The sequence below is a fragment of the Clarias gariepinus genome, chromosome 18 (assembly GCF_024256425.1).
Source record: "Clarias gariepinus isolate MV-2021 ecotype Netherlands chromosome 18, CGAR_prim_01v2, whole genome shotgun sequence".
NCBI classification, from domain to species: domain Eukaryota; kingdom Metazoa; phylum Chordata; class Actinopteri; order Siluriformes; family Clariidae; genus Clarias; species Clarias gariepinus.
In genome coordinates, this window is record NC_071117.1 from 20,264,298 (window position 1) to 20,292,073 (window position 27,776).

Here is a 27,776-nt window from a genome sequence, read left to right on the forward strand (position 1 = left end):
TGTTCTTCTTTGTTCTTCTTGTTCAGCAATTGGCATCCAATAAGTTACATTACTGCCACATCCTGGTCTTGATCTCCCTTATTTTCCTTTCAGTTTAAATACTCTTTTACAGTATATATTACAGTACAGTGCTCTTTAGATTCGTGCTAATTGTTGAACGATTCATGTTAAAAGAACAAGCAATAAATGCCACATTTTCACCTGGCTCCATTCTCTCAAATATTTTCTTTTATTTTCTCTCCATCGCTATTGCTTGGCGCTCCCTAGCAGTACCAGTTTCATCACTACTGCTTTTATGCTTGTTTCTGGACATCCTAAGCTTCTACTGCACTTACAGGGGATGCACGCTGCATGCGCACAACAATGTATGCCGGACATGTGATCTAACTCCTGCAATTGAACATGAGCAATTGTTTATATCTTATGAAGTTTGTAACTCGAATGTTCGTATGTAGGGGACTTACAGTATACGTTTCACAGTGTACTTACTATATTGTTACTGTATATTCCAGTTAGGAGGCTGGGGGTCAAAGCACAGGGACAGCCAGGACACATCCCACCAGAGCAGATAAGGTTAAGGGCCTTGTTCAAAGGCTCAACAGTGGCAACTTGGCATTACTGGGACTTGAACCCCTGACCTTCTGATCGATAACCCACAGCCTTAACCGTTTAAACCACCACCAACCTCATCCCTCCACCTTTTTATAATAAAAAAATGAAGCTTTTATTAGATCACGTCGGTCTGTGTCCGTGTTACTGCATAATTAAAAGTTAAATTATGACGTAAGGCTTAAACTTCTCAGCCCGTGGTGCAGGACGGAGCGGGATCTGTTTGTGCGGACCTGGCAACCCTGGTGCACGAGCCATTTTGTTGTGGTGTTTGTGGGGGGAATTAGCCGCTAACTATGAGCATTGTGCGCGCGCTCCTCGACACCTCGCGGGCTGTGGCTCAGATTTTCACCCCGAACGCGACACAAAGCGCCGGCCGTTAGCGGCGCGAGAGCGGTGACTCATTCTTTAGACCGAATACAGGTGCGTTTCGAGGCTGCTAGCTGTAGCCGCGGTGTGCTAACCCAGCTAGCTGGCTAACTTGAGCCAACAGGAGTTCCTGTCGGGTTTAAGTTTAAGCGGTTCATGTCAGGGACATAGTGGAGTGTTGGAGAAGTCAAGAACGCGCCCGGAGACACTTTAGCCAGCACGGAAAACAAACAAACAACAAACAAGCCACAACAAAACAGTAAACAAGTTGTGTGTGTGTGTGAGTGAGTGAGTGAGTGAGTGAATGATGGCAGAGGAGAACAGGAGTGTGAGTTTCTCAGCTCTGATGGAGAACAGTAACGGAGTGACCAAAACAACACCGAGCTCAAAATCAGGCACCTCCAAGAAACTGGTGATTAAAAACTTTAAAGGTAAACACCTGACTGTTTACATGCTAAGCTAACGAGGCTAAGCTATGCTAAGTTTACATCAGCGGATCTGTCCAGGAGAAACAGTTATGCAATCTGATCTTAATAACGAATCTGTCACTCGCAGAAGGAGTGTTTACTCTGTAAACACTCATTATTTATTTAGCATTTGTTAATTATTAAAAAGTAAAGGGAAAGCACATTTAAGGGATGGTCTGTCTAAATAATTGTTAGGAACTAATGGTTGGTTAATTGTGTGTTTTTAAAATGGTCAGAGTAACTGAGGAGCTTCATATAATTAACATAATTAACTACTAACAGTCTGTTTCTTTCTCTCTCACACACACAGTGAGTTTGTTTCCTAAAATATAACATATTGTCTAACTGTGTGTGTGTGTGTGTGTACAGTCAAGCATGAAATGACTCAAATTCTGACTTAAAGTTACTTTTATTCAACCAGCCAAGTTTATTCTTGATTAGAAATGACACAGGCTCCCAGAAGACATTAAAACGATCTACAATGGGAAAAAAGTATTGTTCGTCTTTTATCCACATTGGAACAAAAAGTGTATATTTGGATATAAAATAATATTTTTGCCCATTCATCCTTAGCGATAAGCCACAACTCTTTCAGGTTGGAGGGTCTCCTTGCCTGATTTTAAGCCTCCTCCACAGATTCGCAATTGGACTTAAGTCAGGACTCTGGCTGGGCCGCTGCAAAACGCTAACGTTTTTGTCTGCTAACCATTTCTTCACTTCTTCTTTTGCTGTGTGTTTTGGGTCGTTGTCTTGCTCAATTGTCCACTGGTACCCAAGGCCAAGCCCAGAGTCATCAGGATGGTTTGATTGGTGGTGATCCTTGGATACTTTTTTTTTTTTTTTTTTTACCTCTCTCATTATCCTCCTGGCCAGCACAGGTGTCACTTTTGGCTTTCGACCACGTCCTCTGAGACTTTTTACATTGCGGAACGTCTTGTATTTTTTAATAATAATTTGCACTGTAGCAAAAGGATATAAGACCGTATTTAGATACGGTCTTATATCCCATTTGTGACTTGTAAGCAGACACAATGCACAGCTGCAGGTCCTTCTGCAGGTGCTTCTGTAAAGAGCTATAAAGAGTAATTAAATAAATAGTCAATATTTGGAGTGAAAACTCATTGCTTAAAATCAGGAGTTTTAGACACAGGTTTGTGCAGTTTTATAAGAAAACAGCTGTTATGTTTTACTGAGCATTCTGGAGAAGATGAGTTCTTTTGTGTTTATAACCTGTAGGACCTTTAGCATTATTGAGGGAAAAAAAGGTTAACAATTTAAGACCTAAAATGCCTCCAAAGTTTTAAAACTTGTGAGCTTGTGGGTCGGGTGGTCGCAAAGATTAGCAAATTTCTTTTTCTTTTTTGATTTTTCCAGATTTTTTCTCTAATTTTAGTCGTGTCCAATTCCTCCCCGCCACTAGGGGGCTCCTACATTAAGGCTACTACTACCACCACTCAGTCGGGAGGGCCAAAGACTATCCCGTGTTACCTCTGAACCACGTGACGCCAGCCGACCGCATCTTTTCGAACTACTTGCTCATGCACCGTTGGTGGCGGCGTAACACATTCAGAGGACAGCGCTATCCACTCCTTCCGCTTGTGTGTGAACTCACAGACGCCCATGATTGACTGTAGGGCTGTGATTAATGTGGAAGCACTAAGTACTTCCCCTCTGAGAGAGCTCGGCCAATTAGCTCTCTCTAGATCTTCGACTGCGAGAGGTTACAGCATCACCCGGGAATTAAACTCGCGATCTCCGGATGATAGGGCGAACACTTTACCACTGCATTAGCGAGTTTCAACTAATTCACACTCGCTGAGTTTTTGCATTAGATTTTTCCCCATGAAAATTTTCAAAATGAGTCACATGACTAGGGATCGCTAGAATATTTGAAGAAGAAACATGGCTGAAACAGAGATGAAATTAAAGAAAGTGGGCAAACTGAATCAACAAATCTGTGACGTGAAACTAGGAATGAATTTTATTATGAATGTTCAATAGCATTCGATGAAGCAATAAATGGTTGGGGGGAGGGGGTTACAGTAGGGATTACGGACTTGGCTCCTTTCTCTGTTTACCTCTAAAGTGTGTGTTGTGTTGTACAGACAGACCCAAGCTGACGGAAACCTACACCGAGGACACGTGGCTGAAGTTACGCGATGCCGTTGGAGCAATCCAGAACAGCACGTCAATCAAATACAACTTGGAGGAACTTTACCAGGTAATGTATACACACACACACACATACACACACACTTGGGTGACTCAGAGGAAAAACAAGAAAACCTCTTTTCAAGTCAAACACAGGATTGGGAGGAACGTCTGAGGAAAGCTGAGAGGTTTATAAAAGTGGATAGGGGATAAGTCCTGAGCTGGATTAATTAGGCCTCGATTTAACTGAGCGAAATCTTGCAAAAAAAAGTTTTTTTACTACATGGTTTGACAATACTTACTTCCTGTGGTTTTGGATGCACACAAAGTTTGCTCCTGGTAATTCCTCTAAAATAAGATAAACTCTTAATACTGATATGAAAAGGAAGTGATAAGAAACACCAGACCTGTTGTATTAAAATATCACGTACTGTGCTGTTCAGGCTGGGAGTGTGTTACATTGCCTATACAACAGTAATTTGCAAGGAATTACAATGTTATACATTACAGGTAGTCCCCGACTTACGAACATTCGACTCACGAAATTCCGTAGATACGAACGGACCGCGGTTTTACTTGCAGTTCAATTGCCAAAGTAGCTCACGTGTATTATACAAAAAATAGACACCAGATACCAATATTTACAATTATATACAATATTTTCAGTGTGTAAAGGAATGTATAAAATGTCTAAAGTCCAGTATATTGCATGTATGTGTGCCTTTGCGCGTGCGGGAGAAATGAGTCGACCTCACCGGTTTCAATGAATCAGTCCGTAAGCACGATGATGGAAAATTTCTGTGGAAAACAACTCTCAGACAAAATGGTGTCCGGGATACCTCTTACGATTTAAAGGCAAAACACCGTTCAATTTGTGAGGTTTAGGTATGGTTACTGTTTTTGGACACACAATGTCAGGGTGAGGAAAGGGGACAGAGATTTAGTCAAGTGGATCGGTATGCTTTACATTGTATATTTGTGTCAAAGGCGTATAAGACTTAGTTCGTCGGACTTACTGTAAGAACAAATCTGACTTACGAACATGCTCCCAGGACAGAACTCGTTTGTTGGTCAGGAACAACCTGTATTAATGACTTAATGTATGACTTCACATGTTTTAACAGTTTGTAGTTAGATTTAATGTTGCAGAACGTCACGTATATAATACAACTCAGTTTTATTTAAATGGCAATTTTTAACAGTTGTCATTGTCGCAAAGCAGCTTTACAGAATGATGAAAGAGAATGATGGAAATGAGTTTGAAACGTGTGAGAAAATATGTATAAATCAAATTGATCTGATTGTCCCTGATGAGCGAGCCGAGGGTGTTACTCTTTGAGATGTCAATAAAAACGAACCCAACCTAATTTAAGTGATAACAGATAGCAGGGATTGATCTGCAGTCATGCTTGTGTGTTATAGGAGGCTGGAGGTTCAGTATAACAGGAGAGGTGTTTAAGTTAATATGGCGTCCATTTTAGTTATTGGAGGCTCGGGTACAAACACTGTTTGTGGGAATTTCAGTCCTGAACTATTCCTCAGAGAACAGCTGTCTGTATCAGATGAGTCCAGGACCATGTCCATGGTAAAGTGGAACCATCCCCAGTCACCACACACAGCAGACCCATGTGATGAGATCTTCAACCAGAAGCGGACAAGTCAGGAAAATCAGGATGAGTCAGACCGATACGGAGGGCAGAGAGTCTGGATCACTGGCAGGTCATGAGTGTCATGTGTAGCTCGACAGAGAGAGAAAACAGTTATTTATGGTTACAGTCTCATAGTCAGTTCCTGTTTTGCATTCTCTCACTCGCACTCTGTCACACACAAGCATGCACAGTTACCACCAAGACTTCACATCAGCATTTTCCTTTGTTAAACAACCGCCCCCCCCCCAAGTCATCTGTTTAAGATCATTTGTGATCTTTCAGCTACACAAGCATTAGTGAGGTCAGACACTGATATTTTGGATGTTGAGATCCAGATCGTTATTCTGTGGAGTTACGTCAGCGCTGTTAGTTCATCCCACTGGAGGGAAATCTCTACATTATGCAAATATATTTTAGACAATTAAGTTCTTTCGAATTTGTGATAACTTTTTGGCGAATAAGCACGCATGGGTATGATGGTAAGGTGCCCATAAACGTGGGTCATTTAATGCCATAATATTAATGTTGTATATATCTGTATATATCTGATTTGAACATCCAGGTTTGCAGAAAATGACCCACATTGTCTTTATTAGTACTGCCCAGTCATGATAATTATTTTTTTTTTTTTTACTTTTGTTTTCTCCATAATTTTAGAATTAAAGAAAATCAGATTTTCTAATGTGCAGTTAGATAAAATACTATCATGGAGAATTTATATTGAAACATCAGCTCATATGATGAGATTCCAAAACTATGAAATAACACACATGGCATTAGATAATTAAGTAACAACAACAGTCAGTTATTTTAAGACATGGAGGTCAGCTGATCTGGAATAGTTCTTGCAAGAACAGTATTGTGTCAAGTACATTTGTAAAACCCATCAAGCACCATGATAAAACTGTCTCTCATGAAGATCACAGGAAAACAAGACCAAACTTACAGAGGAGAAGATCATTTAGTCACTAGCCATAGAAATCACCAATTAACGTCAAATGGTACCCCAGATTAGAGCCGTTATGACGGATTTACAGAGAATAAGTAGCAGATGCATCTCAATATCAACTGTTCAAAGGAGATTATTGCATATTTTTGATGTCTTCAGTATTGTTTTACAGTGCATTTGCAGTGCAGTATTGTTTTCTAATGCATTTCACTACATTTCGTACTGTGTATGTTTGTGTATGTGACAAATAAAATTTGAATTTGAACAGTGTATAAAGAACCAGGAACGACCACGGAGTTAGAAAGTGTGTTTCTTCAAACTTTTGACTGGTAGTGTATATTAAATAGAGATGGGGGGAAATGTATTTGTTTATTTATTTTTTTTGTTTTGTGTGACACTTTATGTATTACCACTTTTTAATTGATTAAAAGCTTTTCAAATGTGTATTTGTTTGCATTCGAGGTGGTAAATTCCTCTATAATCCTACAGATGGTCGCTCTAAACTATTCGAACATTAGCAGGCAGAGCAGCATCCTGTGTGGTAGGAACAGATTATTTACAAAGTTAAGTTTGTGTAGAATAGAAAGAAAAATATATACCGTCTGCAAAAAATGTATACACACTTTAGGAAAGAAAAAATAGTAAGATGTCTATTATCTACTTCTGTACATATAATAAAATTGTATATAGAAGATATTAGCAAAAGAATAATTTTAGGGGACGTAACATGAGTAATAGAACACATCAAGATGTTTTTTAGGATTTTTTGTTTTGTGCACTACTGAACAAATTTTAATGAATTTTACAGGTGTATTCGGCTGAGCTTCAGGTAACATATAGGCTTTGTTTCATCGCAATTAGCCCACAGAAAGAGAAATTATGAAACTTCTTTATATGAAAAAATAATTAAAAATCAATCTTGAAAAAAATCATTAGTTCATCTCAAAATTCAACAGATTTTATACGTGCTGAAAAGTGTGCATATAAATTCGTTTTCCATTTAAATTTCAAAATATCATATCTTCTCTTCCTGTTTGACGATTGCGATATAATAAAGCCTGTATGTTACCTCAAGCTCGGCCAAACACCCCAATGAAAACCACCTTAAAATTTGTTCAGTAGTTTTTATGTGATGCCTGCACAAACAGACAGACAAAAATTCCAAAAAAACATCTTGATGTTTTCTATTACTCATCCTACGTCCCCTAAAATAATTTTGTCTGCTAATTTCTTCAATGTACAGATACGCCAACTTTACTGTTTTATTATATGTATATATACGTATAGCAATAATTACAAGTTTTTCGTTTCCTGGAGTGTGTATACATTTTTATTTTTGGATACATTTTAAATTCTGAATATTTATAAAATCATGATACATAGGTATCGTGATATCGTATCAGATTCCCTAATGATTCCCTTTGCTAATAATAAAGTCGTCCATGGTATTTATTTAATAGTCAAAGGGGTCCGTGAGAGCTAAAAGCGAACCCTCTGATAGTATTAAAGCAATCTTGAGGGTTTAATGCGAGTTCGATTAATTTTGCTTTGTTAAGCAAGATCGCTTCAGAGCTGCAGCAGCGTCTACTCCGTCTGTTTTTTTAATAATGTTTTCTATTTCTTGTGTAATGAATATCTAGTGTGCAGTATTGCCGAGACCCTAATTAAATACCCGACCTTCAGCTTCCCCAGAGCAGTACGTACCGTGCCCTTCTGCTCATGTAACTTCGCAGCGTGTTTGTGTTCCTAATCTAGTAAACATTCCTCTCAGCACAGTTTTTTGGTTCACAAAGGTTGAAGTGAACATTTCTGTAGCGTTTATATGAAGTGTATTGTAATCTTGTCTTCTCTGTCTTCTCTTTCTGTTTCCTTTCAGGCAGTGGAAAATCTCTGCTCCTACAAAGTCTCACCGATGTTATACAAACAACTTCGGCAAGTGTGTGAAGATCACGTGCGGGCGCAGATCCTCCAGTTTAGAGAATATCCTTTATTTTGTGTGTGTGTTTGACTACAAATGTAGTAAACTGATATTTGGGTTGGTGCCACTCTTTTTGATGCTTCTCCTCTGTGTTTCCCAGCCAAAACCTTCCATGCATGTTCTCTTCCACTAGGGGGCATCATCGCACCATTTTCAGCCACTCCACAGTTACTTAGGCGTTCTGTTTATTTTTACTAATTTATTTTATTACTGCAGTTAAATAATGTTAAAACAGCAACTCAAACGCGTACAGCATGGACGCTTGTGTCTGTGATATCAAAGTGTTATTAAATTAGTTATATTCCATTAAAGCACAAAAACATTTATAAAAAAAAAAGGCTGCACGACAACTGCATGCAATTGACATTGCATTGACATATGGTGTTGTAGTATAAACTTGACCTTTAATATTTAGTATTGAATCTTGAAATATTTCCGAGCATGTTCATCTTGCTTTCTTTGCTTCTAGCATTTCTGTCCCTGTTGTTCTTTGACATCTGCTGTGGCCCAGCAATATGTGCGTTTCCATGCACACTAATATGCCACTATTAACAAGAATAGTACCTCCAGTCGGAATAAAAAAGTGTCAAATAAACACCTCAGTCAGAGCAGTTTGACCTGGTCTGTTTATCCTGTTCATTAAGTAAATATTAGCCATGTAAACACTTGATTCGATCTATTCAGCCTTGTCAGAATAAAAGTATTCTTTCTGCTCATTGTTGCCCCATGTGGGGTTAACTCTCAGAGACAAGATGACAAGTTTTGGACATGGGAAATTCCTGATCAGTGAATTCTGTAAGAATACAGTTAGTGAGAACATTGGATTGCGAGCATTGAATTCGCTCCAGAAGTATGCTTGTAATCCAAAGCACTCGAAAATCAAAGTGAATTTCCCCCATAAGAAATAACGGAAACTCGTTCCATGATTCGTTCCACAACCCAAAAATATTCATATAAAAAGGATTAATAAAAAATATAAAGTAAAAGTAAAACCGCACTTTACCTCATAGTTTGTGTGAGAGAAGAGGAGGAGGAGGAGTAGCAAGCTCATGTAAAATGCACACAGTGTTATAATAAACAATACACGCGCAGAGATGTTGAGTATATGAGTGATGCAGGTGCACTGAGACGATTACCCACAATCCCCCAGTGCGAGAAAGAGTGTCATCACGTGATGCTCGGCAGACAAAGCGTATACGTACTACTTGTATTTCAAGACTCCTTTATCGAGTTAAAATTTATTTAAAAATCTTGCAAACCACTTGCAGACCAAGTTACGCAATCTAAGGTTTGACTGTAACTTTTTCCCTGCGTTTTTATCCGTGACTTTACGCAGTAAAGATGAGACTAAATTTTGTCACACAGTAGATGGGATTCATGGCAAAACCACTTTGCACATATCAAAGTTACATTCTGATTAACCGTGTCATGCATGTAAGCACACATATTTCCGTATCAGTGCATAGGTTGGAATCTCTTAATTTGAAGAAATATTGTCCATGTAAAGGTAGCTGTTTTGCACATTTAAAGACCTTAACTCGCTCTTACAGACTCTTTGGACAGTCTTTCTTTTCTGAAGAGGATGAACAGATGCTGGCAAGACCACTGCAGACAAACAGTAAGATGGCTCTTAAAGGTTTAAAGGTTATAAAACAGTTGAGAAATTACACCACAGTGCTGGTTTGCATCAACTGCTAAAAGTTTAGCCTGTTTGGTAGTATAAAACCAAAATAAAAAATAATTAAGAGGTCCTGCTTAAAAGGTAATAGGTTCCTTGTTGGTATAAAACATTTGTATGCTTTTTTTTTCTTTCTTTCTCTAGATCATGATCCGTAGTATTTTTCTCTTTCTGGATCGCACATATGTCCTCCAGAACTCCCTTCTTCCCTCCATATGGTGAGTTACTCAAATAAAAAAAAAATCCTCCCCACAGCCTTTTAAGCCGATCTGAAAGGCCCGTTATTATGGCTCTTTTGTGTCTCGCTGGAATGCCACAGGGACACGGGGCTGGAGCTGTTTCGTACACACATCGTGAGCGACAGCGGCGTCCAGAGCCGTACAGTAGAAGGAATCTTGGAGCAAATTGAACGAGAGAGAAACGGCGAGACTGTGGATCGGAGTCTCTTGCGCAGCTTACTAGGCATGCTCTCAGACCTACAGGTGATTTTATTACATTTATTTAGTTATTTATTTATTTTTGTGTAATGTTTTACAATAGGCAATATCAGACTGATGATTAGGACCGATACGATACCTCTGTGTCATTTCCATTAAATTACGATTCTATAAGTATGACAATTTTATGAAAAAAAAGATTCAAAACATTTTCCCCTGATTTTGTTAGAACTTTAAACCTTTAAAAAAAAATTAATGATTAATTTAAAGTAGCCCGTTCCTTATAACGTTAGTTTTTTCACTTAAAAAACAAGCGCAGCATTTAAGCAATACAAACTTATTTCAAATACAAGAGTTTAACATTTAACTTGAAACATTTTAAAAAGCAACATATTTACTAAGCAGCATAAACCTCCGTCTTATGCCATTTCTAAACAAACTTAACAAATAATTCATTGGGCCGAAAATATGTGAATCGTTCATAGTGCGCCACCTGCAGGATCGTAAAAAAAAATGCGCCGCTTTACCTCCTCACATGCCTCCAAAGTCTAAAAAAAGAAAAAAGCCTCCTAACTCAAATGTTTTTTTTCTATTAATTTGTTACTTATGGTGTTTTGGGACTTGTGTAATGAGTGGGTTTAGAACTGATTTGTTCAGAGTTCCTCCCATCTCTACTGATGATGATGTCATGTCAGTCATTATGTAAACTTTATGCCTTATCAGTAGTCATATATATTTACTTACCGTTATGTTTAACTGATATTGTTGCATTCTCTCTTTCTTTTTTTTGTTTGTTTCCTAGGTGTATAAGGAGTCTTTTGAAAACCGGTTTCTAGTTGAGACGGATCGCTTGTATGCAGCTGAGGGTCAGAGACTGATGTTAGACAGAGATGTAAGCATTCAGAGATGTCTATATTTGTGTATACATTTCCACTGTATACACATGCAGTTGTACACACACACATACAGTATGAGAGGCCACTCTGTACAAACTAAGTGCTTCTGTGTGTTTGGGTTTCCTTCAGGTACCCGAATACCTGCACCATGTAGCACGACGTCTAGACGAGGAGAACGATCGTGTCATCAGTTACCTAGATCAGAGCACTCAGTAAGTTCCGCACCTGCAGCTCCATGTACTGTAGCAGTACAATAAGTCGCTAGACTTTCAGCCCGTTCCTCCTGACAGAACTGGTGTCAGTTTTTGTGGGAGTCTTTGCTCGCACACGTTTTTTCACTTCTTCCCACACATGTTTCCATTCGGTTGAGGTCGACGGTGCTAGAAATATCTAAAGTCTATTGTCCTCAAGCCATTTTGCCACTTTTGTTTAACTTCCTGGTTGATCTGTTGAGATGTTGCCTCAATATATCGACATAATCATCCTTCCTTCCTCTTAATGTCATCTTCCTTGTGAAGTCCGAAGTCCAGTCCCACCTGGAGTAAATATGGAGCACCCCATATATAACATGATGATGCCACCACCGTGTTTCTCATTTAGATCGAGTCTTTTTCCTGAGCAGTATGAGTGCTGCATGTTGTTTGTACAGATGGCATTTGGAAATTGCTCCAATGTAGGGCTGCACACACACACACATATATATATATATATATATATATATATATATATTTTTTTTTTTTTTTTTATTGGGGGGAAAAAATCTTAAACTGTAGTATGTGACATTTTGTATTTATTAACTGATTTTTTTTTTTAAATAAACAAATATTTAAATGATTGACAAACTACTGTACATAAATTTACAACTTTGTATATATTAGGGCCACATTTCTTCTTATTTTTGAGGTCTCGGCTGATTTTTTTAAATTTATTTTTTTCTTCTTTATTTCTTTTTGTCCGTTATGTCAAACAAAGCGGCACTTAAGGCTTTATGATGCACCCACACGTCACCCGTAAGTGACTCAAATAATGTCAGTTAGCCTTTCATAAGCTTCTAAAAAGATTTCTAAAAAGGCAACAGATTATATGTGAACACACTGGAATTGAGATGTAGTGAATTATAAAATAAATAATTATCCCCCAAACACTTGATTAAAAAATTACTTCTGTTCTCCATTCATACAGGTTCTAACTGACTTGCCAAAAACATAGTATGTTCAACATAAAATAATCCGTGGTTAAAAAAAAAAATTTGTTTTAATGACTTTACTGTAAGTGTATTTAAACTTCTGACGTCAGCTGTATAAGTCATCAGTCAGAAGTTCCCAAAATCATCACAAAGAACTCATGATCCCTGGGCAAGGAGCTGACACAGCTTTTAATATATGTCATTATTTATTTTATTTTTTAATAAACCTATTACGCTTGTGTAGAGGCTACATATGCTTCTTAAGCAGGTCAGCATGTCTAAGAAAAGAAAGTGGAACTAATATTGGGCATGGAACGAAAAAAATCAGAGTACAGTACTTAACACTTAAGATGTTAACTACATAATAGTAACAAACCCAGAACTCTTATTTTCTGTACTGTCTTTCTATTAGACATTTCATTAAATATCACCTCTTTTTAAAAGAATAAAATAATTATTAACAGATTCAAAACAAGTATTTAAAAAGTTAATCCTTAATCTTGTCACTTGTCACTTTCTTCCTCACAGAAAGCCGCTGATCTCTGCAGTAGAAAAGCAGCTCCTAGGTGAACATATGACCGCCATTTTACAGAAAGGTTTGTTGACAATATTGTACGGTTAAACACTGTTGTGATTTTGTCTATTATCAAACACACAATGCAGTTAGCACTCACTACAGTGCTGCTCTCCACATCTCCACATTTTTTCTAAATGATCAAATTGGTTTCCAATAAACACTTTGTCTGCAAGTGTCAACAAGCTTTTGTATTCCCTCATTAAAAATGTTAAAGGCTGAGCTGCAACACTCAATCTGTGGTCTCATAGGGCTGCTTTCAGGGGAACAAACAGATCAGGACTATAGGGAAGAGGATGCGTTACCACCTCAAAACTAAGTGTTGACATTATATCCTGAAGTGCGCAGATGTGCATCGTCATGCAAGGCCTTGGATAGCAGTCTAATAGCAGTTTAATCCCGAGTTTAGGCTTCAGCTCTTCGATACGCGTCTCATCTCATCTGTAACGAGCACTGTCGATTGATGAACCTTTATCCCGATAATGTTCCACTAGTGATTCTTGAGAATCCCAGAAATCTGTAAACATTGATGAATTCTCCAGCTTATAGTTGACTTTTGAACTTTTTCTTGAACTCTTTAACTCTCAGACTCGTAGCGATGTATCCGTGTCTCGTCACCAGTAACAATTCTCTTTAGGAAACTTTCACCTTTCTCAGAGTATCGAAAATTTCCAAATTTTGTTTGCAGATATCCAAACACTTCTGTTTATTCCCTTCCGTAAGTTCTTTTGGCACCAGGTACACCCTCAGAAAAAAATTAAAAACACTGGACGCTGCTCTTGTTTTGTGCAAATCACAAATGGGACATTCATTTTTAATTTAATTGAATATATTAAAAATAAATGAATTTTTATGGTAATAAATGAAATGAAATTAGGAAGTATAAGGAAGTCATTAAACTCACAAGGTAAGCCTAATTACATTTACAAGGTAAATCATTTTTGCAGTCATGTGACCAACATTGCACCAATGCATTCTGGAGCTGTGACATCATACGCGGGATCTCTGTATGCATGTAAAATAATTCGTCTTTCTCTCTGTCAGGTCTCAGCACACTGTTGGATGAGAACCGTGTAACTGAACTGACTCTGCTTTACCAGCTCTTCAGCAAAGTGAAAGGAGGCCTGCCTGTATTACTTCAGTTCTGGAGAGAGTACATAAAGGTACACACACACGAAATCGAATTGGTCCTCTCATCTACCTATGTATCACTTAGTAGCACGCTTGCGCATATTTTTATCTCCACCTTAAGCAGCATTGTCTTTCTCCCGCAGAGCTTTGGCGGCGAGATCGTCGGATCTCCCGAAAAAGATAAGGACATGGTGCAGGAGCTGCTGGACTTTAAAGATAAAATGGACAACGTGGCACACGGCTGCTTCCAGAGGAACGAGAGCTTTATCAACGCCATGAAGGAGGCCTTCGAGAGCTTCATTAACAAGAGACCCAACAAACCAGCAGAGCTTATCGGTAATGACGTAGTAAATCTCAGTTCCAAGTATTTAAAGGTCGTCGTAGAAAATCGAAAGAATAAATTGTCCATGAGGAATTGGGCGTGTCAGGTAAATCAATAAAAAAAAAAGAATAACTTCAGGATTATAGACACACCCACTTGTTACCTATTACAAGTAGCACATAGCAGCATACAGAATAACCGTGTACAGAATATAAGCCTGTGAACTTTTGGTTAGACTCTGCCTAGACAAGACGTGCTGGATCAGGTCTGACTCCACCCCCTGTACTGTGTAAGTGTCTGACTCCACCCCCTGGACTGTTTAACTGTCTGACTTCACCCCCTGGACTTTTTGTTATACTCTTACCCAGATAGGAGGCTCTGAATCAGGTCTGACTCTACCCTTTAGACTTTTGGTTAGACTCTACCTAGACAGCAAGTGCTAGATCAGCTCTGACTCCACCCCCTGGACTGCGTAAGTATCTGACTTCACCCCCTGGACTGTGTAAGCGTCTGACTCCACCCCCTGAACTTTCGGGTCTGCTGTAAAGCATACTTTAGTGCATTTAGGGCACATTGTTCTCATCTGGTTGCAGCCTGATTAAGTGTGAGAGTGAGAAAACTTTTCCATACAACAGTACTGTATCATCAACACAGAAAAATGCAGCAGTTGTGTGCCAGATTAGTCATCGCTTCAAACAGCAAACGGGCCTTTTATCTCGTATGATATTTTTGGAAAATCGGTACACTACATGAAGGAGTATAATAATCTTCATCAGTAAATAGTGCGCTGTGTTATTAAAGTAGACATAATCTGTCCAAGATGATTTGCTTGTTTGACTCTGCTATAAGATCATCTTGACAGAATATGGCCCTGAAAACAAGAGAATATAGGAAACCACAGGAAACCATTGTGTGTGACAGAGTGGGTATCATATGTGCAGAAGTGCAGCGACCATAATGCTAATCAGTCTACTTCATAATCAGATCTTAGACTTCTGTCAAAATGTTGCTCCAGTATTACTTAAACCATTAAATGCAGTTTTTTTATGCACCTTCTGCCATAACCAGACTTGCATCAGAGCCTAGAGAAGGTGTCTTTATCGTTCCCAAATAGTTTTCTTAGAATATAAGCTCATGAAACATAGAAAATTATGGTTTCAGTGTCACACATTTGCTAGAGCTGTTACTGTGAAAGATCACGCATATTTTCATAAATAAGTCTCTACTGCTCTCGTTGACGGACACATCATTTTTAGCCAAGTTAAATCTCACTTTGTGTGTTTGGTACTGTATGCTTTGATAACTGAGTGCAGCGATGTATGATGCGTAGAAAGCCACACACGTGAGTAAATATAAATTGGAGAGTATATACACTACAATACACCCTTACTAGCAGCATGTGTGTGTGTGGGGGGAAGCAAATTTGAATACTACGCAAATCTCTTTTTTCTTTTTTTTTCTTTCCTGCAGCCAAATATGTAGACTCCAAACTACGTGCTGGGAACAAAGAGGCCACAGAAGAAGAGCTGGAGAGAATCCTCGACAAGATCATGATTATCTTTCGCTTCATCCACGGTAATAATGTGTATTTGTTTAAAAAAATAATCTGACCGGCCTCTTGATAGGTTCTGTCTCTCTCTCTCTTTTCTTGTCCGTATTGATGTTTCGAAGATGTAGATTTTCCTGAAAGGTGTGCGTAATTTTTTTTTCTTTAAAGGTAAAGATGTGTTTGAAGCGTTCTACAAAAAAGACCTCGCAAAGCGCCTGCTAGTGGGCAAAAGTGCCTCCGTGGACGCTGAGAAGTCCATGCTGTCCAAACTCAAACATGGTGAGACTATGTCTTTGTACCTGCTTTTGCACAATAATATTTACAAGGGGTGGGGGGGATTAAAAAAAGGAAATGTCCTTGACTTGAATTGTAGCCAAAGATGGAAAGTCCACCGGGTGATTTCTCAACACCAGGGCAGGCAGAAGGCACAGCATCACATGACTCTGTGAACAGGAAGCCGCTCTGAGCAGCTGTGGTTTAACACCCGACCTAACTGTGTTTGCAGTGCTTGCTCACTCTGTTCAGCTGATACTTTCAATCTGTCACATGTTCGTTAGGCAAAATTTTTTTATTTTTTTTTAAATGCATGCCTAGAACCTGACCAGCCAACGGGCCGATTAATGTTAACACAGGAAAACCTCAGATATCAACCACGCCTTACACTGCCTTATTAATCTACACTCAAGACCAGACCTAAACCAGTTGTAATAATGTAGATTCATTAATCATAATTCTTTTGAGTTCAATTTGTTCAAATCTGCCGAATTTATTCATAAACATCTTGGTGATTTCCTCTGGCAGCTTGTAGTTGTTATTATTATTATCATTATTAGTCTAACTGCTAATTAAATCACCCAATTAAGTCAATTACAAATACCCACGCAACTAAAATGACAGTTTTCAATCGAGGCTTTTTAGATTAAATTTAATTCCTTGGGTGTGGGCCTCCTTTTTTTTCTTCTTTTTATAACATATAATTTTCATTTTCTATTCACAAGCATAGAAATGTTTTTCTAAAATCAGATCAACTTCAGCAGTGTCTGCAATTTTTATCCCAAAAAGTGGTTAAGCAAGTTAGCAAAAGAAGGAACTGACAGTTAGTAATATATATTTATAATAAGTGCTCTCAATTGACTAACAAATTTAATCTAGTTAATGATGCAGTAATTTATCATGATTAATAATAATTTTAAGATTAAATTGTATTATAAACGTGCAATTTTGGAATAAAGAAATGCGTAAGAAACTTGTTAGAGGAGACAGATTACAGAGTTTTATAGTCTCACAAACACTAGCAAATGTTAAATTCACATCTCTTGCATGGTAAAGTCCTTCAGAAGTAATCATATATCTTTTTGAGCTCCGTCTTTTCCTATAGTGGCGACCATGTCCGTTACCTCTTTTTCAATTTCGAGAAAATGGCTAGAGCATGCTTCGGCAAAATGTCTTTCTTACTGTATGTTTAACCAGACTGAATGCCATTTGTCATGCTGCTACACTGAGGTAGTTATTGTTACTTACTGAAGTTCAGTGGTCTCCAGTAAGTGCAATAAAAAGTAGATTCTGCCATCTGCCTCAGTTTCATATTTTAAGGGTTGTGCAGTTTATTCATTCTTGTAAAAATACTTTCTTTCGGAAATAATTCGAACACACAACTTTGGGTTTTATCCAAACTTCCATCTGGAAGCTTTTTATAATGAAACTTGACGTTCAGCACCAAGTGTTTCCAGGTGATGTTTCCTCAGTCATCTTATTCTATATATATATATATATATATATATATAATATATATATATATATATATATATATATTTATTTTATATATATATATATATATATATATATATATATATAATATATATATATATATATATATAGATATATAGATAGATAGATAGATAGATAGAGATTTTGAAGCAAAAGCATCTAATCAAACAGTATTTGTATTTGGAGATAACGTCCCAAGGTAGCACACTATTCAGCAGTGACGTGTGGAAATAAATCTGTTTAGTTATGTATCACAGTTCTTTTGAATGGTGATTCATGTTTTGTTTTATGTTTTTGTTTTAATAATTTGTAGTTTATATATCTGTACATATCTGTATTTGTGGTGGTAAAACATGTCTGTTCCTCTATAATCTTCTGGTGGTGCAGCGTAAATTATTCATACATTACCAGGAGCACAGCATCCCGTGTGGTAGATTCAATTTGTGGTAGATTGTTTAGAAATAAATTATTTATTGTGAGGTACCAGATGTACCTGCTACTCTGTAAATAATGTAGACATTTTTTTTTTATTAAAATTTAGTTTATACTTTTGTATTTGAAATTATTTTGTAATGGTAAAAGCATAATTCTTTTCAGATATGACTTAACTTCTTTATTTATTATTTTTTTTATTAGCGCAAAAAATGGACATTTGAAGTGGGATATTTATAAAATTGTGATACAAAATCGTAATACAAATAACAGTGACATCTCGCTGAAATTATCATCATTTTGGATGGCCCTTGGTGATTGCCATCCATACTGTCCAATAAATGTCGGGGATTTTCTTTTTTTTTGTGTGTGTGTGTGTGAAGTCATGCATCAAAAAACAACATCTTTTTTCTTTTTTTTTTTATTGTAAATGTAAACAATATACAGTACATAGTATGCTTTTTTTTTCTTTCCCCCCCACCCATTCCCCTCATCTCTCTCACCCCATAAGAAAGCAACAGCCAGTCCGTAGAAAAAATAGTAAGGGCCAATATTTTTTCATTGAATTTTAAAAGCTTGAATCACATTTTTATTTGAAATATTCAGTATAACCACAATAAATTGCAGTGCTAAAAATTTCGAGTAATTTTCTCTATTCAAATCAAATTGCAAGGCAGAAACTTTTTTTATTGACGAGTTTCTATTTAGTTTATGTAATTTAACAAGTTATTTTGCTTTAAGGAATTTCATGTTATGGTGTATGTTAGGTCTGTCAAGGCCTTAAAGCAGATTTTTTTTTCTTTAAACAGAGATAATTAATAATGGCAACGATATCAGTGACACATTATACTGAAACTGTAAACAAGCTCAGTTTGACCTGTAGTCTTAAACAATTCCCTGTCATGAGCTCAGTTTATCATTTTACTGATTTATGTGTATGAACATACCACATCTAAGATTTAAATGATCTGAGAATAACAATCTGGGATTCATTTTTGCATGCTATAATCATATACAGTTAGTCCCTAAGTTAAGTTTTTCCGCACATACAGTACAAATGGAACGCGTTACTACGAACATTCGTAGATGTGAACAAATCACAAGAGTAGCTACACAGAAAAATAGGGACTGCAATGCACCAAATACTAATATTTACAATTTTATGCAATATGTTTATTGCGTAATTCAAAGTATAAAATGTCTGAAGGTATATTGTATGTGTGCGCGTGTGGGGGTGCGGGGGATAAAGTGGAAAACAGCTTTGAGACGAAAAGACCCCCATTTAAGCGCTTTGTCCCTGTAACATTGAATTTAAACGAGATCAGCTGACCCCGCTGCATTACGGGATTCCCCTCACGATTAAAAGGGATAGGTTTTTGGCCACATGATTGCAGTATGGGGGATGGGGAAGGGACAGACGTTTTGGTCATTTCTTAGTCCAATAATTTATTTCAACACTTGTATTTTTATTAGATAAAAACCATTAAAAAAAGACCCAACCTTACAATTTAAGTGGATAATAAAAAAAATGAGCGTGAGGCAAAGTGACTGGGTGTAGACAGAGTAACGACAGAGTTAATGGTCCCCAGATGTGATGTGATATGATAATGCAATATGATGTGTGGTTATGTTCTCTTTCAGAGTGCGGCGCGGCGTTCACCAGCAAGCTCGAGGGCATGTTTAAAGATATGGAACTCTCCAAAGACATTATGATCCAGTTCAAACAGGTATACGCTAATCCTAATCCTAGTCTTCATATCATACTTCATATTACTTATCCCCCTGTGCCTTTAATATTTTGAAAATTTTGGTGTCGATTTGCATTTTCTGGTTATGACCTAGACAAATAGAAACCTGATATTCTGTTTTTTTTTTCCCCTACCCCTATAGGAACACATAAATAAACAAGATCTTGTTTTCCTTCTAATGCTGAATCATCACTTTCACATAACTGGCCAAATATCACATGTGGTCACATCTGGCATAATCAAGCGTTTTTTTTTTTTTTTGGTCTTGAGATGAACACTAGCATATCATGTGATCGCTGACCTCATAGTTTGTCTCATGTCTTTCTCACTCTAGTACATGCAGAACCAGAGTGATCCCAGCAACATCGATCTGACCGTCAACATTCTCACCATGGGCTACTGGCCCACCTACACCCCCATGGACGTCCATCTGCCCTCTGAGGTTCGTACGTGCTTGTGATTGATGAGCACATAAGTTACGTGCACCAATGTGATCGAAACATTTGTTCTGAGTTGGTCAGACATGATAAATGACCGAGTGTGTCCCTTCAGATGGTAAAGCTTCAGGAGGTGTTTAAAACCTTCTACCTCGGGAAGCACAGTGGGAGAAAGCTTCAGTGGCAGCCCACACTGGGCCACGCAGTGCTTAAAGCTGAGTTTAAGGAGGTCAGACCATAATATGTACACTTTTAACAAACCGCAGTGGTTTAGAAATCAGTCTGGGTCAATGATCTGGCTTTTTTTTTTCTTTCTTTCTTTTTAGGGTAAAAAGGAGCTGCAGGTTTCTTTATTCCAGACACTTGTTCTGCTCATGTTTAATGAAGGAGAGGAGTTTACACTAGAAGAGATCCAAACAGCTACAGGAATAGGTAAAGTAAAAAAAACTTTTAAAAAAGTTTGGTTTTCTTTATGATAAATTTGATGTTTCGCCCTGGTATTGGGAGAGAAGACGCACAATCATCTCTTAACATTTCTAATTCTACATAGATAGTTTTGTAGAGATGTAAAGTTCAGGTTGGATTAATACTGTAGGTTTACGTTGCTGTGGGTTTGTATTCAAATGCTTTATCTAGAAGTTGAGTCATGTCACCTGGGATTCTTTCTTGTTGGGTAGAAACGTTTCACTGACAGATCTGACAATCTTCACAGACATTTAAGTGCTTTGTTTCTAGAGACAATTTGTATATATGTATACAAAAACAAAAAACACGCAAGAGTCTTCATAGTCATAAAAATATGAAGCTGAAATTCCAGTTCAACTGGATAATATGCTGTTAGTGTAAACAATCGTGAGCCAGGATAAATAAGGCATTGTCCTGTAATTTTGTATATTGCAGGCTTTTCTTCTGGAATCTTTGCATTTTATTAATTTTTTTGTTCTTTTAAAAATCCTCAGTATTTGATTGTGTTACCAGTACTAAAGCAAAATGATCTGTTTGCTAATAAAATGAATACTTAAGAAAATGACTACAAAAGCACAGCCATGGGAATCTTAACGTTTTACAATGTTTTTGTTTTTGATTTGATTTTAATAATAAAAATAATAACAATAAATGATAATTTTATCCTTTGGGTCAAAAGAGCAAAATTCAAGACGTTTTTATGACTTCATGTCTATCGTAACTCCAATCCCGTGTTCCCCAACGAGGACATCTTTTCAAGCTGTAAATCTAGCTGGACTTGCATTTTGCAACTCCAGGAACTGAGTGATGCGTCACTTTTGTACAAGGCTCAAGATTTCCTCATGCATTATGCAGCAGAAAAATGACACAAAATACGAGCAAGTCCACATGCAATGAAAAGGTTGAGGCTTGTATATATTTACAGAGAATAGAGTAGTTACTTTGGATGTTTTAACTGTGCTTATAAATAATAAATCGTTACATGTTGACCGTTTGACCATTATCCGTTTAAATATTTTTTTTGTCCTAGTATATTTAGTGTACTTGCCCCAAGTATACTTTTTCCTGGATATAATGTGAATTTCTGTTTAAGAAATCAGTGATTCGTTTTGTCCTTCCCCTTAGAGGAGAGCGAGCTGAGACGCACGCTGCAGTCCCTGGCATGTGGGAAAGCCCGCGTACTTAATAAAAACCCCAGAGGCAAAGACGTGGAGGACGGAGACCGCTTCAACTTCAATAACGACTTCAGACATAAACTCTTCCGCATTAAAATCAACCAGATTCAGATGAAGGAGACGGTGGGTCTTTCCTGAAAGTTCTTGTCCACTTTCAGTACCAAGTGTCGCATTCGTCCCTAGAACTTTTTTATTATTTTTTTTATTTACACTTTTTTTTTTCCATTGATCTCTATTGTCATGCATTGCCATCACGTTTTAATGTATTTCATTCTTTCAAAATCTATATATATCTTAGTAGGGATGGTGGTGTTCCTACTGCTGTTTTTAACGACTGTTGTGTGTCTATCAGTTTGGTCTGTTATCAGTACAGTTACTGATTAGCTAGATGTTGATGTTATTAAGATGGGCCAATATCCCCACCACACAAACTTTATGATCTCTGAAAACAAGTAGTACTGTGAGCATAGCACTCTGTTTCTGAATACTGTATATTCATTGTGTTTGGTAAACCAAACTGCTTCTATTTCCTCTCATGTATGAATGATGGAGTTGTCCTTATGGGCTATTTGACTGAAACGTAGACACACTTATTTTCTCTTCTCTATTTGTTTAGGCAAAAAACAATTTTTTCATGTGCAGGATTAGCTTTTAAACCTCCGTACTGCTTCATTTGCACTTCAGATTGACAGAAGCGCAACATAAACACAGCGATATATCTTATGTTTTCTGTGAGAAGGCTTTATTTAGCATTTGTGTGAGGAGTCTCCAGTGTTAGAGCTTACACAAGGCTATTATTTTAGTAAGAGAAAAAGAAACAACAGTTTATAGCTGCTATACTGTTGGAGATAAAAACCATAAATTATTTTAAATCAATCTATAAATGGATAAAAGCATGCAAACATAGAGCACATGGTATGAGAAGAATAAAACCTTAAAGTTGTTTGAAAATAATTAACTTCGTAGTAGTATATTAACTCTACCTCTCATCGGGATGAATATTTCACTATACAGGCAGTCCCTGTACTTACAAACATTTGAGTTTATGAATTTCCGCAGATACAAACGGACCGCGGTTCGGAAAAAAAAATTTAATCATGGAAGTAGCTCACATGTATTGTACAAATAATTTACTCTGAAGTTCACCAGATACCAATGTTAACAATTATATACAATATTTTAGCATATAATTGAATGTATAAAATGTCTAAAGTCCGGTATATTGTGTGGGCGTGTGGGAGAAATGAGTCGGCCTCACCGGTTTCAATGAATCAGTCCAGGAGCATGATTGTAAAAAATGTCTGTCCTGATGGTGAATAATCATAATTTTGTAAACTCCTCAACAAAATAAAAGTTCACAGTCCCATACAGTGGAAAAGCTCTGAGACAAAACGGCGTCCGGGATTCCCCTCATGATTTGAAGGCGAAAGACAACACTGCTCTTTTTCACTGTGAGATTTATTTCCTTAGGCGCGATTACGGCTTTTGGCCACATTATGGCAGTGTGAGGAAAGGAGGACAGAGATTTAGTCAAGTGGATTGGTGTGCTTTATAAAGTACTGTATATTCGTGTCAAAGGCGTACAAGACTCAATTTGTCGGATTTAAGAACAAATTCGACTTACGAACGTGCTCCTGGAACGGAACTCATTCGTAAGTCGGGGACAACCTGTAGTAGAATGTCTCTTTTTGTATTATTCCTTACATGTGGAATTTTCTGTTCGATTTGATGCCTGGTGCCTGTTTCACCTTGTGGTTTCTTCTCCACAGGTGGAGGAACAGGTGAGCACCACAGAGCGTGTCTTCCAGGACAGGCAGTACCAAATAGATGCCGCGGTAGTGAGGATCATGAAGATGAGGAAGACCCTCAGTCACAACCTGCTGGTGTCAGAACTCTACAACCAGCTCAAGTTTCCTGTAAAGGTACGGCTCTGGCTGCATATTTACAATTCATATAGGACACTTTATAGTGTTAATTAAAAATTTATTCAATTTACTTTTTTGCCCATTCATGTACAAACAAAAACTTATAACTAAATATCTCACTAAGCTAGATTAAAGAAGCTCCAAATTAAGTACAGGTGCACCTTTACTGCTTCGATTATCTTGAGACGTCTCTAAAACACGACTGAAGTCCACAATTTAATTGATTACATGTGATTTTAGAATGGTACACACAATTCACAGTGCACATCAGACCAAAGACCAAGTCTTGAAGCCCAAATCAAGACATAGATCTAGTCCTTTTTAAATGCTCCCAGAAGGACATTGGGAAATGCAAAGAACCTTTCTAGCTCTCGAAAATTGTGCTAGGAGAGATTCAGTCAGGGATGTGGCCAAGAACCCATTCTAATGCAGCGTCAGTGGTCCTCCTCAGAGATATGAGAACCTGTTGTGAGGAAAACCTTCTCAGAAATGCTCTATTAGTCAGGTCATTTAGTTTAGACGGAAGCCAATCCCGAGAAAAAGCATGTAACAGGCGCTTATAAAAAGTGGAAATTAAAATAAGATTGCCTCATGTAATGAAAACTAACTGATAAGTCCTTTATCATGATGGATGATGGTGACATCAAATTGTTATGGTAGAAATTCTCCACAGCATGGAAGAAGAGACTAGTAAGAACTGAGGGAAGATCAATGCAACCAAATGTAAAGAGGTCTCCTGGACTCACCTTAAGACTGGGGTGAAGCTTCTCCTCTCAACTGATAGGCATCTATCATACAGCCTAGACAGCACTAGTCTGACTGCAGGACTTGTCTATATGTCCTTAAATATAGCCAGGCCAAGCCCAGACTTTAGCCCATAGTACAGTATGCGCCAAAATATATACAGTACTGAAACTCGCGCATCTTGGACACACGTTTGCGTTTTGACAGCGCATGTGTTCCCAGTAGTAAAAAGGAAGTTTTGTTTGTTGGAAATGTGTGTCTCGGCGGAGGAAAAAATATTCATAGTTCAATATTCGGTAGCAAATGTGGACCGAGTTTAAAAAGAACGATTTCTTCCCATACCAGTCCCCCGACCTTACACCACCTGATGCCTACTTGTGAAGGATGTTAAAGGAGAGTCTGTTTAACTGTGAAGAGCCACCAAGAACTGTACCTCCTTTTGCAGGAGTCTGCAGCGACCTTTGAAAATCCCCGTGGACGATATGAACACGGTCTACAGCGAAACACTTGCATTATGCATGTAGTCAAGCGGTTCAAGCCCCAGCTTTATCCAATCTGCAACTGTTGTGCCTTTAAGAATGGCCCTTAATGGTGCCATGTCCTGCTCTGACCCAGACCACAAACTCGGAAATGAATCAGGTCACCACCTGGGTTTACCTAAGCAAGATCCTTCCTTTGGATGGTTTTAAGAGGCTTCTATTAGATAATTACTGCCGTGAATAATATGTTTCAGCTGTTAAGTTATTTTAACACTAACTGTGTTAAGTGAGTAGCTATTTTCTTAAACAACCATGTCAGAAGACACATCCTGTGGTTGTGACAAAGTTGTTACTCTGCTTCAGAAGGGGTCAAATTATTGCCCTAAATCAAAAAAGAAGATGATTGTTGAAACTAGAAGTGGGTTAAGAACTATAAAACACATTTTTAAAACCTAAATAAGACAGTGGTGAACCATAATTGTCGGTGAAGAAATGTGGTCAGAAGAACATCCTGAATGAGCTTGATGGGAGATGTCAGGGCTATGTTTAATACTGAAAGTAAGATCAGTTCCACACACACCACTGATCAGTCAGGCTAATCTGGGGGGTGGATGTTGGGGGTGTCTTCAATTTGCTGGGGACCAGACCTTAACCCCCCCTTGAGAATTTTTGGGATGTCCTAGAGAAGACGTTACACAGCGGTCTGACTGCTCCTTTTAAGTTTTTGAACATCTGTTCATTGAATTTAACGTTTTACATATTAAAAAATCTCTTGCTTTGATAGTGGAGCAAATACTGAACACACTACCATATTGGTGTCTCTTGCAGCATAAATGTATTGCACTTCTATTTCTATCAACAGACCATTAAATAATGTTTAAAAAATATAAGTATGCCTAAAAATTGCACAGAGACAAGCAAAAATAAATCGCTAAAATTTTTGCACTTAAATGAACTGCCTTTATCGTGTCACTCACACACCTTCCACTTCCTCTCACAGCCAGGTGACCTGAAGAAGCGCATAGAGTCCCTCATTGACCGAGACTACATGGAGAGAGACAAGGAGAGCCCCAACCAGTATCATTACGTGGCCTGAGATCCAGTCAGGAGGCACAGGCACAGCCACTGATCTGAGATCTACCCTTTACCCGGGCTGCGCGCCCTAGGACAAGCTCTGACCCACCCTTTGAGGACCCTGATTATGCCCACCAGTAGAGTGACCAGGGTTGGCATGGGGGCTGGACTTTAAAAGCGGTGGTGTTAAAGTGTGACAATAGGACGATTGCACGAGGAGAATGATCAGCTGATGATATCCACAAGCAAGCACTTTGTTTTTTTTTTTTTTTCTTTTCTTCTCTTTTTTTCTTTTTGCTTGTTGTGGTCACTCTTTTTCTTTTGATGTCTCTCACATGTGCTTATAGTTTGTTTCACCTTTTTTTTTTTTTGGTAATATTCATGCCTGCTGACTTGTCAGGTTTTTGCTAGAGATCCGGGAGCGTGTTCGGTTTAAACGTCAGCAAGCTGTGTTAGCGTCAGGGTTTTCGAGAATTTTTCACTCAGGCTACGGAAATGTTGATAAACCAAGCATTTTACCTGCAAAGGCTTCACTAACATACAGATACATACTACAGGATTGGTTTCTACGATGTGTTCTCTAGGTCTCACGCACTGAAAAAATGTTTAAAAAAACGAATGACAAATTGTAGGCTTTTTTATGACTCAACAAAAGCACATTTGTGTGTGTGTGTGTGTGTTTGCGTGCGTGAGTGTGTGTGTCTGGATATCTGCGTGCTAGATTGTTTTGTTTTTTTTCTTTCTTCTAATTCACCACTAAAAATATTCTGAGCGACTTTTTTGGCTCCTTACATTTTGTAGATCATGAGGTTGTGTTCGTGAATGCAGACAGACATCACTTAAACCATGTTTGTGGCATCAGACACCACCATCTGCTTAAGAAGTGTTATTTTGTTTCAGTGTTCATTCTTTATACTTACATAAAAAAAATTAATAATGTCTGAAATCTGGATGACCAGGAAGACACATTTTTCACCTTGATGCTCAATAGGGGAATGTTAATATTTAAAGCATGCTTGGTGCCCGACTGCGTCCTTCAGCGATTCCCAGGTAAAGATGGCACATACCACAGTCGCGGCTCGAATCTGGATCCTGACTGCCGGATGTCACAGGGGTGTGTGTTGCAGAATCAAGTCTGTGTATCCATATGCACTCATGCTCATTTCTCAAAGCAAGCTCTTGAGAAAGACTCCAGCCTGAGTCACTTAACCTCCTACTGGATTACGCAATAGCTTCTATAAGGCCCAGCTGCTCGCTAGTCTAAACGAGAAGTGGTTGATGGTAAAACAAAGGAGGAAAGTGCTGGACCTCTCAGGCAGCTGTGAAATAGTCAGGGCAATCAGTTCTGACTTAACACTTACACACTAGTTGCTCTTTTGTAAATACTCATTTCTGACTTAATAGGTTTGTGCAGTATTAAGGTCTTGGGCAAGTATGACAAAAAAACAAACAAACACAAGATTCCTACTTAGCATGTGGTTTATTCAAGTGAAAATTATATAACACTTCTCAAAAAACTTGTGACACATTGTGTGTCATATGACTGACACACTTTGGGAGGCAATAAGCGGAAATGCCACTGAAG

General features: G+C 38.0%; 1 protein-coding gene across 1 annotated transcript; it reads left to right on the forward strand.

The window, feature by feature from the left end:
- Positions 1-850: 850 nt before the first annotated feature.
- Positions 851-27,645, forward strand: cul4a (cullin 4A). Its single transcript, XM_053477133.1, has 20 exons — positions 851-1,409; positions 3,551-3,666; positions 8,071-8,174; positions 9,721-9,790; positions 9,995-10,068; positions 10,170-10,332; positions 11,090-11,179; positions 11,313-11,395; positions 12,898-12,965; positions 13,988-14,106; positions 14,218-14,410; positions 15,867-15,971; positions 16,114-16,224; positions 19,786-19,871; positions 20,227-20,334; positions 20,445-20,558; positions 20,656-20,761; positions 21,920-22,092; positions 23,739-23,891; positions 26,118-27,645. The coding sequence occupies exons 1-20, from the start codon at positions 1,283-1,285 to the stop codon at positions 26,211-26,213; spliced, it is 2,259 nt and encodes a 752-aa protein (XP_053333108.1). The 5' UTR covers positions 851-1,282; the 3' UTR covers positions 26,214-27,645.
- Positions 27,646-27,776: the final 131 nt, after the last annotated feature.

What these genes read in the sequence shown, in the direction of transcription:
- cul4a (XM_053477133.1), top strand. Translation starts at nt 1,283, where the DNA reads ATGATGGCAGAGGAGAACAGGAGTGTGAGTTTCTCAGCTCTGATGGAG. An exon ending in TACCTAGATCAGAGCACTCA is followed by an intron (nt 11,396 to 12,897) that starts GTAAGTTCCGCA and finishes TCTTCCTCACAG; the next exon opens with AAAGCCGCTGATCTCTGCAG. An exon ending in GCTGTCCAAACTCAAACATG is followed by an intron (nt 16,225 to 19,785) that starts GTGAGACTATGT and finishes GTTCTCTTTCAG; the next exon opens with AGTGCGGCGCGGCGTTCACC.